Raw genomic sequence first — 16,694 nt, forward strand, 5'->3', positions numbered from 1 at the left:
CAGAATATTTTGTCACAAAATGGAAATTCAACTTTAACCTATACAGAGTGAACACATAAATTGAAAGGTTTTTCAGAATATTTTGTCACAAAATGGAAATTCAACTTTAACCTATACAGAGTGAACACATAAATTCAAAGGTTTTTCAGAATATTTTGTCACAAAATGGAAATTCAACTTTAACCTATACAGAGTGAACACATAAATTGAAAGGTTTTTCAGAACCTGGACAAAATGAGAAGTTTCTGAGACATTATCACTGTGAATCTGTGATGGCTCATTGTCATTTCAAAGCGATAACCAAGCCATCCAAATGTAAATTTTCCTTTATGATAAACATCGAAACAATAAATCTGAATGCGTTTATTTTACCTCCACCACCAAAGGTACCACCTGTTGGTTATGTTTTCACCCCTCTTCGTCTGTTTATCTGTGGGCAGGATATCTCAAAAAGTTGGTGACGGATTCAGGCAAAATTTGGTGGACAGGTTGGGTGTGTGACAAGGATAGATTGATTCGATTTTGGTGAAGATCCGGATCCGGATCTGGGTGCTAGAATTTTAAAAGTGATTCTTCACCATTGAGTGACAAGAAAAAAAGTTGTGGAAGGATTCGGACGAAACTTGGTGGATTAGTTGTTTAGGTGACAAGAACAAGCCGATTGGATTTAGGTTCAGGTCCGGATGCAGATCCGGCCCATCAGTGGGGTACAAAACGTAAACTGTTCAGCCAGGCGGAGGTATGTGCTCTTCCGATGGCCGTTCTTGTTCTAACTTTTTATTTTAATCAAAGTGACTTAAACAATGACACTTTAAAGTAAAAGTTCAGATACAGACAACTTTATACCATTTTAAACCCAAAATTATATGCATGTTCAAAAAAATGAGATGTTGAGATGGAGTGTTTGAGAAAGAAAATTGGGGAAATGTGACCAAGTGAAGCCAACCCAAATCTTCCCTCATGTTCAATTTTTCCCTTGACCTTCCTGCTTTTGTTCACAACAGACCACGACCGAGCCAAGTGTTCAGTTGCGTTCCACAAGCCAAGGAGACACACGAGTCATCGCTCTGTGAACTATGGTGCATGCATTATCTACAAGACAAAAATATGATTATCATTGTTGATAGATTTGTACATATCTACATTCTGATAAAGATAAATTATTTGTTAAAAAACACACACGAGGACTACACAAAAAAAAACATCCCCATGAAACTTGCTTCATGCAAATAAAATTTAAAAAAACATAAATCATGGTTCAGTAATAAATGGATCCTGACAATGAATCCCATATGAGAGTACACAGAAACCAAACACAAGCCAAGGCCGTTGAGCCCATCGTGAACTCGTCTGTGTTTTACCATGTGATATTTTCTTCTCTTCCACCTAAAACCTAATACAAAAGTTAATAGACTCATTATTTGAATCTATGATCCCTCGGATGTCAAATGCCATGCCCCAACAGCTACACCATCTGAATCCTCCTCACATTCAAATGATCTTTGGAAAGTCAGAGACAATGGAAGGTAATGGTTTGAGTTCATTACATCACTACTAAACAAAACCAGGAAATGCGAAACAACATGGAACATCTGGTATCCAGCTTCATGTTCATCATACAACTTTAATAAATGTATGAAGGCACATCTCCAAGATGTAATGATCTTTTGGTTATCGTCCTCAACATAAAACTATGCACAACAGACACTGCTGACCCGTCAGAATGAAAGAGAAACAAGAGTCTGTGTTTACCCTCGGAACGCCCATATGGCATGCTGGGCCCAGTGCACTATACAGATGGCCGGGCTGACCTCGTGCCATGGCGTGAATTGCTTAAACAAAGCCGTGCAGCTGCCACACGGCTACCATCTCAAAACCCCCCTTCCCCAACATTGGGGGTTTGCTTTTGTTGGCTTCACTAAACAAAAATATCCATGGTAGCATCATCTGCACAGGATTGGCCACCGGCCAGTCATCTCGATATGTTCGTGAAATCAGGTAGGCTTCAAAAAGAGACCCTCCGAATACCATCGAGATGTGTTAAACACACAATTAATTAACACAGCACATGATGAATCAAAGCCTTTCGTCATATGTCTTTGCCACGCTTCTATAAACTTCTTTATTACAATGCAATCTCCCTTATGACTTTGATCTAGAGACAGCAGATGGCCAGGGTATTCATAATATAAGGGAAAGGGGTACAAGGATGGTGAGTTTTTGCAGGGAAGGGGGAAGGTGGAGAGAATTAGCGTGATGGAAAATACACAACTCCCTGTAGACCCATTCTTTGTTGCTTGCTGGGTAAAATATGGGAATCTACAGGGAATTCAAAATCATGGAAGTGTTTTATCAGGCAGTGGGAAAGGAAAATATGGGGCGAGAAAGTGGTGAAGATTTTGTGAGTCAATGGGAGGTCGTGTTTTCAGTCTTCTGACAAACGTATCATGTTCCAGCGGCAAGTGTGCAACATTAGAAGACCCTTCGATTCAAAACTCAGCAAATAATTTTATTCAACTTCATAAGCTACTTAAAAAAAACAGAAATGTGTTTTCAATCTTGAATGGCACAAGTAAAAGCCCGGTGTTGGCTTCGTGGCTAAAGTGGTTGGCTTGGGACCTTTGGGTCCTGAGTTTGAGCCCTGTTAACCGTTGAATTAACACCAGGTAGGGATGACTCAACCTGTCATCTTCCTGACGTTGGTGAAATGAGTACCAGTGTACTGGGGAAATAAACATTTGGGGGTAACCTGTTTCGGTGTGGTGACCTGTCCAGGACTGTATTCGTTGCCAAAGAAATTGCCTTGACAGCCTGACGTGCCTTTACGACATGAAAGAAATGGTAATATTATTATTATGTTTGCGTTTTCCCCCAGATCGGTGAGTTTGAAAACAGTTAGAACTGAAACGCCAACAAGATGAAAGTTCATGCCTTTCAAGTGCAAACTGGAAACAATAATATTTTTATTTCAATTCTGTCTTGTAAATTCAAATTAGAAATACAATAACATGATTCAGTAAAGTTATGATAGAGCTGGATGGCAATCCCCCTCCCTCCCCCCCACAACCCCACCACCACAAAATATATCGCAAAGGACGTACACTGCACAAACATCGCATGCAAAAACAAAAACCTCGGCTGTGCGATTCTGTCGTGTTTTATCAGTCAGTACAAGGCGATGTGTGTGTGACAATTATATGGAAATACAACGAAGGGTCGATACAAGTGGAGGACATTTGGTACGTAATTTTGGTTCTTTATCCACGACCCCTCAACTTATTCTGTCCATTTTTTGTCTTCTATGTATGAAACCAATTCTTACAATGGACATTGCGTAACCTAACACCCACGTCCCTTCACCGATACCAAATTTAGTGAAGGTATATACACAATGGCCTACTCTTTCAAGTGATACAATGGGATCTTGAATATCCACTACCTAAGTCTAGATGGTGCATACTGTATATGCGATGGTGCATATGTACCGTTATCAGCATGCATTATCTATAACTGGATGTGTCCTTGGGCATTGTATGTGGATAGCTGCCTCCATAAGTAGCCTGTTCTTGTTCAATTCCATAATGTGAACATAGAAGGTTAATTACCACTAGAAAATGCCTAATCTGAACAGAAAGGAAGTTTCGTTGCCCTGCAGCTCATGTCCAGGGAAATCAAATTTCTTGAACAATACGGGACTTTCGAAATGACCTATGAATGCTAACGAGGCCTTTTGCGCATGCGATGTGTGTGTGATTTCAGTGACTCGCTTCTGCGAACACGGGCACTTTTAATTTGCTGTTGCTAGCATGAAATATGTAATTTAAATCGTCTTTTAAAACATAATATTCAGCATTTAAATGAAAGGTGGCAATTTCAGAATGGTTAACCATAATGGTTGTGTTCCTGAATACAAATCGGATTTATGAAAATATACAGAAATAAGAGAAATATCCATGGATGAGAGGTGTCGACTTCCAGCAATTTCCTGTTAATGCAATTGAGCAAAGGCACGCACGCACGCACGCACATGCACACACATACCACTTCTCCTTTAAGCAATAGATGCAAAAATCGAAGATAATTTCTACTGTGGCCCTGGAACCAAACAAACGATATTGTTGTGTCCACGGTGATCAAGACTGATGCTGGACGGAAGGACCAAACTGGCTTTTACTCCCTTGGACACGTTAATTAATGGTGGCCCTGCGCGTGCAAGAATCACAAGAGCACATGAGGCTCTTAACTCTTTTAAAACCAATGAGTTTATTTCCTGAACCAAATAAATAAAAAGAACCAGGGGATGATGGAATCATGATGGAGGAGTACGACGGTAGGTTGGGAAGGGAAGAAAGGGGGGAGCAAGGTATCGATAAATAAATAATTATATACAGTGACAATAAAACCGATGGCGCGACGCACCGGATTCGAGCACAGACAAGGGTCAGGGACAAGAACTGGATGAGGCCTTAGCTCTGCTGGTGGACGAGAAGGCAATGAGAAGACGACAAAACACATGGGTAGGGCGACAAATGGGGCAAGGAAGGAATAACGAAGCAGGACCACTGCAAGAGCAGGAACAGGAGAAGGCAGGCAGGCAGAACGGACAGAGCAACCACTCTTTCTCCCTGTTTCACCTTCTCTCCCTCCCTCATGTACAACTCAACTCTCCCCCTCCTGGCTCTCATGAGAGATCCTCGAAAACTTCGCCCTCCAGTGACAACAAAAACTTCGCCCCTCCGGAGGCACGCATAACTCCGCTCTTGGGGAGGCGATGAAAAGCTCCTCCCCCTCGCTCTCTGGACAGCTCAATCCCACTCAACAGAGCAGTCATTCTTCTCGATCTCACCCAGTCCACCATCCAGTGGGACATACAAGAGGTTATACGTACAATTGTCTTAACCTTAATCCCTAACTATTTATTACAACGCATCACCCTCTGAATGGTGCACATTTAAACAGACAATTCTTAAGCTATGCTTCCCTCCTTAATCACATCAAGATGGGATAACTACTCATACACGAACCATACTACTCTATACATTTCTCTTCTAAAGCAATATCTACCTCCTCCCCCCCCTCCCCACAAACGTTGCAATATATTGATAACAGCCCTTACAGGTCCCCCCCTCCCCCGACATGATTAAGAGTAAATATCCTCATTTCAAAAGTTGATTTTAAACTTACCCTGTACATTTACAAGCCCCAGATCTGACCTGAACATCGGTGTTCAGAAGCTCCCAAACCAGATAGGTGTATCCATCCAAATCGTTTGTTATGCAAAGGCACACCCCAAATTTCTCTCAGGTACTCTCCCAACTACTTTTGGCTTCTTTTAGAAGCTTTGTGGCCCATTTTAGGTAACAATCCTTACCACGCATGCACGATAGCAGTTCACCTGCCCGAATATTGCTGTTTATTGGGGTTTCTGCACATGCATGCCGAGTATTCTGGGGTGGATAACGCCATTTCAAAAGTTCTGTATTGGAAAGCAACTATGAGCCTGGTATTATTCTCACCAACTCAAGTTAGTTGCAAACTACACATCATGAAAAATGATTTGAAAAAAAAGAAAGATGGGGAATAAAAAGTATGCTAAAATTTTTGAATAGTGAAAATAACACAGAAAGAAGGTTAGGGGGTGATAGGAGTACGTGGAGGGGAGGTAAGGTACATGTAGAGTTTGGTGAAGTGGTCAAATGTTGTCATTTTTGCGCATATAATATGTTCGTAAGCCCATATTGTGCATTATCTATACCTACCTCAAACTCAACGTTTATACGAACCTTAAATGAGTCATTTTTTGAAATGTGGAAGCAATTTCCACATTCATTGGCATTCTTAACCTGGTGTTGGCTTAGCGGTTAGGGTGGTGGCTTGGCATCCTGGGGTCCTGAGTTCAAGCTCCGTTGTCCACTGAACTAACACCAGGGGGTTGACTCAGTAAGTCATCCTTCCGAGGTTGGCGAAATGAGTACCAGTGAAGCAGCCAAAAGGCTGCACATGAAGGGCAGGGGTATCAACGGATTGATTAAATCTGGTATTGGTGTGGCACAGGCATGATGGGCCGAATGGCCTCCTCATGCACCTCAGTTCCTTGTAAATTCTCTTTCATTAAGCACCTTTATCTGCAGCATGCACAAGGCACCGAGCGGTGTTTTGTGGTGCTGTTGATAAGATGGCATGTTGGCAAAGGGGTTCCACCAATTTTCTTCACAATTCCCACCACCTTGACAATTATTATAAGCGTCGCACAGTGGTAGCGACAGCATTTGCATTTATTGGGCTGTTTTGTGGCATTGACTTGAAAGAGACCAAATCCAGACATCAACTCAATGCACCAAAACGAAAATGTAATTTGTGATGAGCACACGTGTACAATAAATAATTCACAGGAAAAAGGTGGAATTGGTAACAAAGCTTTCTTCCACCAAAAAAACTTCAATCAACAAATCTCTGGTTAAGTTCATGGCTCTTCGGAAGATAATAGGGCCGTGCAACTTGCTTTTCTTCCAAAAGCAAAACTTCCATATACTAAGCACGAGAAAATGTTCAACACAGGACGCAAGGCCAAGCTATCTGTAAAAGACAGTCAGTCGTGTTTATGGGAAACATCTAGGAGCAAAAAGATCAGTTGTCGATTCCAAGAGGTTAAACAGGGAGGATGGAAACGAGTGACTTGAACAATTTAATGCTGCAATGGTGTACATGTTTATAAGAAAAGGGAAGGTTGAAAAGCAGTTCATAGTTTATTTGGGGCAAGAGGATGCAGAGAGGAGAGGCAAGGGAGAAATGTAGTTTTACACCTTGTGGACAAAACGTCCTGCAAAGAAAATCCAACATGCAAATTATATGAAGAATAAGCAAAGAGAGAGAATAAAAATGAGAAACGTAAAAAAGTAGAAAGTTGCTTTCATGCAAGAAAGACGTCAAAGGTGGGTAAGTGCAGGATAGAGAAATAGACATGGGGCTGGTTGGTACCATAAAGGTATGCACATATGCTCATTACAGAGAGTAGGTTCTGCAAAAAAAATCTCTTGGATCGGGTTGTAATCCTGGACGAGTCACCATTCTGACGTAGGAAACATGACTGAGGGTGCCCAAATTTGTAATTTAACCAAGGTGCCAGCGATAACTCACCTGCCTTTCCCAAAACACACTGTGGGATCTTTAACATCCACTAACTAATGCTCGCAGATGGGTCACCCAGGTCCACGTCCATCTGAAGGATTCGCCTTGCATGCAAAACACCAGGATGACAGCTTACACCTGGCTCCAGAATCAAACCGAGGCTCGACATGTCAGACACGAATGCACATACCTCTAGACTACCGTACCAGCACAGACAAACACAGTCATAGATATTATGATAACCAAACCCATTTAATTCCAAAACAATTCACAATCAAGCTATGACTGTCGGATCATCCAAATGTAAGTATAGCTCGAAAGAAAAAAAGAGAAGCAAAACAGGCTCCATTCTTACCCGCATTGTTACACTGATGGTGCTGTTAAAATTCCCCTTGTAGAGCCAACCTTGCTTGGTGATTCCGCCCTTGAGAGAAGACAGTGATGAAGCATCCTGGAGAAACAAATAACATATAATGCTTGCAGACAGTAGACCAAAACTCTGAAAGACATTCCAGATAGAAATGTGGATCACAATCCCGAACTTAATCAGACTCCAGGACATACCATCAAAAACAATGAAATAACAAAGCTTTTCATTCAATTAGGCTCCTTAAAAAGGGAAACGATCTTTAATCCTACGATAAATTTTAAATTTGACACTGGCTTTGACACTCGGCATGAAAAAGCTACATATATCGAACAAACAGTTTCAAATGGAGCACCCTGCCACCATTAGAGCATTTAAATTTCATCAGATGTGGCAATAAATGGGAATTGTTGCCCCCAGCTTGCCGGCTCGATGACAGAAGATGCTATTTGCATTTTTGCTTCCTGCATTCCTACCCCGTTTAGAATCCAGTGTGGGTACGGGCACCTTGCTAGTGTTGAGGGATTATCACAAAATATACAATACGTCAATCTAATGTGCTATGTCAATATTGCAATACATTTCAGTGCGACAGGATGGCATCGAGATAACATACCTGCCATTGTACCGTCTAGTCAGGGTATGATTTGTCTCACCGATAAGCTGTCAGACTGGTATTTCATCGATAGGTGTTGCTTCAAAAAGTGTGCCATCCATCAGATGGGACGTTAATCTTGGGACTGCTCTGCCAGCATAAATTGTTGGCAGAAAGGACATGAAAGATCCCACAGTTTTTCACAAAGTAAAGGGAATTGTTGTCAGCACCTTGGCAAAAATAATAATTCCTGCATGAACTAGCTCTGCAAACTTCAACCCCTGAGTAGAAACTCTGGAACGGCCTCACCGAAGTATAGGCCAATTGTCAGTGCCATAGCCTGAAACACGAACTTAATAAGCAAGGACAATATGAGAAATTTGAAAGCAAATACATGCAGCCAAGGTACCCCAGGGTTATTGAACATAGCTTAACAAGGAGTGGGAATTTCAGGAATGGCTTTCTGAGATGACGAGGAGCAGCTCTTTCAAAGGCCTTCAGATTAGTGTCCAACTCTGGTGCCTTATCTGTCAGGCAGCAGGTTTACATCAACAGAGTAGCCATACAAAATTCCATGCACATTGGCATAGACAATGAGCATAGCTAATGAAAGAGACATTTAAAGTACATACAATTAGAGCATGAAGTTGTTAGGCTGGGCATTAATGACCCAGGACATTGGGACCCCTGCCAGCTCCTAATTGCGACCCCTGCCAGCTTAAGGGATGACTGCATGATCAATTATGAGACTGAAATACAGCAAAATAATTGCGTACTGTTTACTTATTCATCACCACATTCCATTAACAACACAGTACCAAGAAAATGAATGGACAGATGCAAAATTCCATACCCACCTTGTGCATCGGATGTAGAGGGAACAATAATTCAAATCAAAATCCCATCGTTTTGAGGGTTGTGATAAATTGCTGAATGTTAATCCCATTACAATGTGTTTTGAAGCACAAGGCTGCTGATGGCATTTCCTCGGGAGGCCCAAATTTTGTTAAACTATTACTCCAGTGCCCAAAAGAAAGAAATTGTGAATGCTACAATCAAAATATGTGAAAGAGGTGAGATGGAGATGCAACACAGACAAGATTTGCCCAACGGCCATTTCTTATACAAGATTTTATTGCATTTCCTTGAGAAAACTCAGATGGAAGGGTCGAGGGCATCAAAATTGGAAAAATAAAAAGCGGAGAAAAAGACTAAAAGGAAGGCTGTTGTACTCTGTTGAGTTCGAGAAACATTTTCACAATATGGCCTTGTTGAAAACATCTTGATGCCAAGCTCAAGCAGAATGAACAATGAACGAGTTGGTAAAAGGTTCCGTATCTATTATTTAAAGCTAAGGTTACACGAGAAGAAATTCAACCTTGCAAAGGATGCTTGCTGGCAAAAATAGGCTAATGGGACAACAGTAAAGCCAATTGACAATGGCAGTGACAAAGACAGTTCTGCGAGCAGGTGATGTTACTCCATGGAGAACAAAAAGGACACATGTACACAATTTGCTCGACCAAAAGGGAGGCAGTCACGTCATTACTTATTGATGTTTTGATTGACGAGTGCATAATTTGCATGGAGATTGTTCTTTCATAGTTATTTGTGTGCTCGTTTCTGGTTGCATGACTTTCTTTTTAGATATTTTGTTTTACAATGTTCGAGTTCTCGTATAAAAAGCTACTTGACAAATTCAAGTCGTATACTTTATGGGAAAGCACACAACTAACAGAAAAACACCACCCTGATCCTTCCGACTGGTGTAAGAATAAGGCACTTGATATTTTTTGTACCCATCACAGAGAGGCAAAGGAAAAGGTTTATTCCAAACTCTTATAGAGAATCCAACGATATGCTGCTAATCAGTCCACGATGCAATTCCAAACTTGAAGTTTTCCAGCGATGTGCGGCCTTGAAACACCCAGACCCAGATGTGGACAGAGAGGAATGGTTAATCAAGTTCGACCAACCATCAATTAACTCCAAGCAAGTAAGTGGTAATTTTGTCATACATCACGTGTACAATGTGGCTTCAAGAACTGAATGATGTGGAAATAGCTGCGGTCTCGGTCAAAACATTCATGGTTGTCGTCTCAATTTAAATGGCAGAACAAGCAAAGTCTTGTGAAACGGATGAAAAAGGTGAATGGAAGGTTATAAAGAGGAGAGTAATATATATATATATATATATATATATATATATATATATATATATATATATATATATATATATATATATATATATACATATATATATATACATATCTCTCTCTCTCTCTCTCTCTCTCTCTCTCTCTCTCCCTCGCAGCCTATGGCTGCAGGTTGCATCATTGGTTGGGATGCGGCTATGCCGCTGATGCAGTGTTCCCCTTACCAGTACACTGGTACTCATTTGCCAACCTCAGAGGGATGACAGGCTGAGTCAACCTCCTGGTGTATTTTAATTCAGTGGCCAACGGGGATTGAACTCAGGACCCTAGGATCCCAAGCCGCCACCCTAATCACTAAGCCAACACCAGGCTTCAGGTGAGTAAAACTAAACAGGCAATTACTTGTGCAGAGTAAATTGGTTATATAATAAACCTGGCACACTTGCACAACACAACAATGTTGTGCAAGTGTGCCAGCAGAGAAAGAAGTGAAATTAATAAATAATTGTATCTGCGCACACATGTACGCATACAAATCAGCTGAGTCTGACACACTCAATAATACAATTTCCTTTAAAAAAATATTACCTCTGCATCCAACAATTCCTTTCATTTACTACTCCATCATCGTTTATTTTTTGTTTCTTTGTCTCTGGTTCTTACTCCTCCATCAGTTCCTTCCCTGTCTTTAAGATGACATTGAATAAATTGAGTGAGCACATGGAAATAAGGAGTGAAAGAAGTTGGAAGGTTCAGAAATGGTTACAACCTGAAGTGATGCTATAGTCAGCAGTATATTTGAGCTGGAAAATGATGTGAGAATGAAATCCTACTATAACGGAGCAAAAGTGGACATCACCGAAACTCCAAAATTAACATGGCGGAAATGGCTCCACCTTTGGTGGGAGCCGGTACAACAAATCATCTTCCTTTATCTTATGATTCGAGAGTATATGTTGTGATCAATAAAATTTATTACAAAAATAACAAAAATTACAAGGTGCATTTCTATCTCTGTGCCACAGCACATTGCCCACAGAAGCTGGGCCGAGAAGGGTACTCCCACCCGGGGTATGATAAAGTCCACTAGTATCATAAAGGTGATGAATGCGATGTATGGTGGCAAAGGCAAAATATAAATTTTCCTAGAAGCAACAATCCAATCACATGTCTATTAAATGTTGTTTTTCCCTCACCCCCATCCCCAGACAAAGCTCATATTTTCGTCAAGATTACCTCATCTTTCTCTACATCTTCATCAATCTCAAAGATGTGGGTAGGAAGGCGATTAGAAGATGTGGATCTCCTACCAAAAAAGAAACCGTTTCAAAAGATCATGATGATTATTAATCATTAAATATTTATATTATTATTGTTGTTGTTTATTTGTATACAACATCAAAGCTCATGGAAGAGCGAGAACACTGAATGGATTGGGGCACAACACAACAAAAGAAACAGTAGAGAGAGGGGGAAACACCAACAACATGGCTGAAGGACAAAATAGAGGAGACTTGGACAAATAATGGGTGGGGAGGAATGAGGGGTCAGGGAATTAATGAATTGACATTTTAAACTCCAACATCAGGAGTAGGAGAAGTTGGTACAATGCTAATATTGTAAATTTTTAAGCAATTCTAAGCCATGAAAAACAATGTTTGGAGGAAAATAGTCTTCACATCTACAAACAGTAACCTTCCTAAAGATTATGTTTGTAGATGATGATGTCATCTGTATCAATGCAAATAAGAAGGAATCATCAAGTTTTTTTTTTGCATGAAAAGGAAATCTGCAACAATATTCTATACAATGAATAACTCTGCAGGTGGAAATACATTTTTGTTTTTCTCTCTATCAAAAAGGAGGTACCGCCAACATCATGCCTGGTCAGACATGATATTAATAGCCATTTTCAGTTTAACTCAATCAATTAGTGGGGAAACAGATCGACTTGAAACCTATTTGCTTTGATCCTGAATGGTCAAATTGAATCATTAGCCTCATATCATAAATTTCACTGGAAAGAAGATCACATGGTGCCAATAAATGAAACAAAGACAGATATAATAAACTAATAACATTCTATAAATCCACTAATTAATCTGCACATACTGAGGCAGTTGGCGGAAATCCCCTGTGTAGTCGCTGTATCGGAAGTCAACCACCTGCCAGTTGCACGTGTAGCTCTTGAGACACTGTCAGATAAAGGATTCACAACATGGTATGGGAGTTGCAGCGGTCAGGCCTCCAATAACCATTAATCTCTCATGATCATAGACATAGTCCAGACAACATTCCAGCCTAAAATTTCCCTTGGTTGAATGCCAGACCATCATTTTAGAGCACCATGAAATTGAAAAAAAATAAATACTGTACAGAGATAAAATGCATGCACACAAATTATTCATGTATTTCCACTTACCTAAACCAACTGGATGTTAAAACTTATGAAAGGAAAGCGATCATAATGTATTTGCAATTTCAACCCACACTGCACTTTTCACTCCCACGTGCTTACACATTGACTCACTCAACTTTGAAATGAAGAAATTAATTTCTTAACTTCATGTTTCCCTCGATTAAAAGCTTCCCAATACCCAAAAATGGATGTGCGTTCGAGATAATATCTGCAAAATGAAAATTACAATCCCACATCCTGCAATTATGGGTTTTTTGTTTTGACTGAAAATTCAAAGAGTATTTTAAGAAGCCATCATTGCAGGCCACAGAGACCAAAACCACTGCACCTCGAAAGCCATTTATAGCCTGTATCTCAAAAGATTGGCTTACGGTCATTCTTACCTCTTTAACCAGCAAGCTTTGCACTTCTTTCCCAGCATCCTCTGGGACAGAAGGAAACAGAGTACGTCTTCTGCGGAGCACCTTGGACAACTATAGATAGAACAATGAGGACAAGAAAAGAAGAGAAATCATAAAAAGAGAAACAAGACCTCTTGGTTAGTTAGCAAAGCCAGGTTCAATTCCCACAAATCACATGTTTATCCATTTTCTACTGATGGCCTTGTGATTAATGCGAAAGTACACGCGTTTCAAAAGTCAAGAATCATATGTATAATTATTTTAACAACTTTATTCGAATAATTGTTCACAAAGCGAGTGAATGACGTGCATACACGTATCAATTCTTGCATGATGGGGTTTTACAAGCCTGGCATTAGCTTGGTGGTTAGGGTGGCTGGTTTGGGATCCTATGGTCCTGAGTTTGAGCCCCATCAGCCAATGAATTAACACCAGGTGGGGTTGATTCAGCCTGTCATCCTTCTGAGGTTTGTGAAATGAAGACCATTATACTGGTAATAGGGGCAATGCATCAGCGGCATAACTGTGTCCCTAACCAATGATGCAACCAGCAGCCAAGAGGCTGCATACAAGGGTGTGTGCGTGTGCGTGTGTGTGTGTGTGTGTGTGTGTTTCTTGGAATGTTTCTTAACATTGACACAACAACTTTAGCACATTCGTTTCCAATTACATTAGTTAGCTCTTCAATCGTACATGGATTGCATTTCATGAAAAATAACTTGAAGAACAACAACCACTGATTTCAAGCGTCCCCAAAGAAAATAAAAGTCAAGTGGCATTAATCTGGACTATGTAGATGTCATTCTATCAGTAAATGAGGTCGTATTAAAAATAGTCTCAAAAAAAAATAAAAAAATATATATATATATATATATATATATATATATATATATATATATATATATATATATATATATATATATTTCCGATGATTCTGCAATTTTGAAACACCCCTTATAGTAATACAATTATGTTGACTAATGTCTCTATCCTGCACGCGATTTACAAACAAGCTCCTCCATGAGCCAGAGACAACTGGCACATTTATTTTTCTTCAGTACTGTACAGTCCTTACTCTCTGGCTTGGATCCAAGACCAAGATTTTGCAAAGAGTTCAAACTTAATATCTTACAGGCAATACTTCCACTTTTATTCATCATATGCTCACCAAGCAGATAAAAATACATAATTGCACACTCTTTCCACTCAGAAGTCCCTTAAAACTTCACTTTTTTTGTCCCTTTCATTTTTTTGACTCATGTGTATTTTCCATATATTTTCTGCCAATTATTGCAGCATTCTCCACCATGTTGTCAGCTGGCATTTCATGAAAAAGACCCTGAAATAGTCAATCATTTGGTCAGTACTCTCAAATACTATCAGTGGTAATAGGTCCTACTACAGTAGTCTGCAGAGAATTACAACAGGAAAGGAATGCTATTTTTGTCTGGGGTTGCTTAGAATTTGATTATTGATCTGTTTCTACTCTGCCATCGCTGTTCAGATGAAGACTTCCTCCTGAGAGCGACAGTACCAGGCTCCGCATCAACTACAGTCATTGGTTGTGCATCTTGACATGCCGATACTCAAGAACAATTATTTTATGTTTATGATTTGGTTATTATCTTTATGGGACATTACTAGACAATCATAAACACAGTTCAACTGCGCCACACTGAAATATACGAATTTGTGTAATTACAGTTATTTAAAATGACTTGCTTATTGATGGAATCTTTTCTCCAGATATCTCAGGTTCATAGAGGAGCTTGTACATTGACAACATGCAGTAGGAGAGACACGTTATGAGATATCAGTGTACTTTTACATGGATCAAAAGAACATCGTTAGACAATAGACAAATCAACAAAATACGTGGAATCTCAATATAATGAGCTAAGCACTCAGATGGGGCTGCAACACAACCCAGAAGACTTGTACAACAAGTGATGACTCCAAATGCAATGCTAAGCTGTATTTTGTGAAGCCAAATACCTGAACAGTACAATTTTCATAAACTATGAAAGTGGAAGTACCATTCAAACTACAACCAGTCCCATAGCTGGTTAACATTAAGGTACCAATCTATGAATCAAAACCTAAAACATTTGCAATCTATTGAAAGTTATTACAATTTAAAGATGGAGGATAAAATGTCAAACATTGTATGATTGTTGACACTGAAGGAATCTAAACAATAGTTCATCTTTGGTGATGATTGTTTCATGGAATGCCATTTCTGTTTCATTTGGAAAAGTGGGAACAAGGAGCAGGTTTTTTTATATCACCAACCGACACATCATCATGTGGGAAGAGCAGCATATCACGAAGAGGATCCCCATGTATTTGGGTGCGGCGCTGCTGGATCACATTCTCATAGTCTAATGGCTCGACGATCCATGTCTTGGCCTGTCAAACATCGAGGGAAAGAGGGGGAAGGAAGCGGGGGAAGGAAGCGGGGGAAGGAAGCGGGGGAAGGGGGCTCAAGATCAAAGGTAAATCATAATTTGACATGAAATACTTAAAATTATTAAAAAATGAAAACCAGAAAACAAAGGGGATACAACTGTGATGCGATACTAAGCACCGAGTATGTACATGGGAAGGTCACAAGGTCTTTCCCCACTAGAGGAAGGAATGGTCCTGTACAAGCAAAACTTAGCAAAATATGAGTCTTTCTCCATGTAGTTTCTATCTTGTGTCACAAATATTCTTCCCAATGGAGGATAAGTTTCCTAAAAAAAAAACCTTTTCAACTCCCCTGCACCCAACCCCTTTTTCAAAAAGAAAATCACTTCCAATTCTCCCCATCCACCTATCAGCAAATGTTCAATCTGGAATGAACAGAGGGAGAGAGAGAGGAACAAGGAGACTATGGGGCTCTTTTAAATATACACCAAGCGGTGGGATTCATCATATATGTTACCGCCGCCATCTCAACACCCACTTCAAAGCATTCCCAGGCGAAACAAACTAGCCTCACTCACCCGACATGCCTGACTAGAACACACGACCACCCACTCCACTATCCCACTGCGGAGTGACAGTGAGTGGATGAGGAACGGTCGTTTGGGCATATACTTTGAATCCCGCTTCCAAATTCACAAGTATTCGAAATATTGTTATGACGGCAATTATATTTTTAAGAGTAAATGAAATAATCAAAATTGTAATAATTTCTTCCACCTCTTGCACTCCCCTTATACTTTACACTTCAAATAAAAAACAAATAAATGATCAACACTGTTGCAGCTTTGAATGAAAACAAATCATAAAAATACAATCTGCTGGACAGCATGACCAGAGAAGTATTGAGAAATGCCAAGACAAAAACATCAGGTTGTATTTTCATAACTGATGGCGTCAGGGTGCTGGCATCAAGAACATGGTCAAAGATGGCCAAAGATAAAAGATCAAAGAATCTTACTGCATGATGCACAAATGACAACAAAAGATATAAAGTCAATTAAAAAAACAGCTCACCTCCATCTTTGCTACCAATAAGTGAGCACAAGCAGAAAAGAGCGAAGGAAAAATGAGACCTTTCAGCCACAACAAGAATATGGATAGACATCAAAAGCAGCCCAACCCAAGGCAGAAACAAAGAAGACACACATAGTCGATTGCC

At 40.0% G+C, this 16,694-nt stretch overlaps 1 protein-coding gene across 6 annotated transcripts in view; it reads right to left on the reverse strand.

Moving 5' to 3' along the window:
• Window positions 1-16,694, reverse strand: part of DOCK9 (dedicator of cytokinesis 9) — a 216,509-nt gene that overhangs the window by 122,228 nt on the left and 77,587 nt on the right. For 5 of the 6 annotated variants that reach the window (XM_085888824.1, XM_085888827.1, XM_085888825.1 and 2 more), the window contains exons 2-6: window positions 15,359-15,475; window positions 13,049-13,138; window positions 12,359-12,441; window positions 11,483-11,552; window positions 7,484-7,579 (exon numbers count right to left, since the gene is read on the reverse strand). In XM_085888824.1, coding sequence (XP_085744950.1) covers window positions 7,484-7,579; window positions 11,483-11,552; window positions 12,359-12,441; window positions 13,049-13,138; window positions 15,359-15,475 — 456 coding nt within the window. Of the gene's footprint in view, window positions 1-7,483; window positions 7,580-11,482; window positions 11,553-12,358; window positions 12,442-13,048; window positions 13,139-15,358; window positions 15,476-16,549; window positions 16,574-16,694 lie in introns of those variants that run through there. The other variant, XM_085888826.1, reaches the window with a different exon arrangement.

This window comes from Eptatretus burgeri, chromosome 7, assembly GCF_056783735.1.
Source record: "Eptatretus burgeri isolate ZD-2024b chromosome 7, Ebu_testis_v1, whole genome shotgun sequence".
In the NCBI taxonomy this organism is placed as follows: Eukaryota; Metazoa; Chordata; class Myxini; order Myxiniformes; family Myxinidae; genus Eptatretus; species Eptatretus burgeri.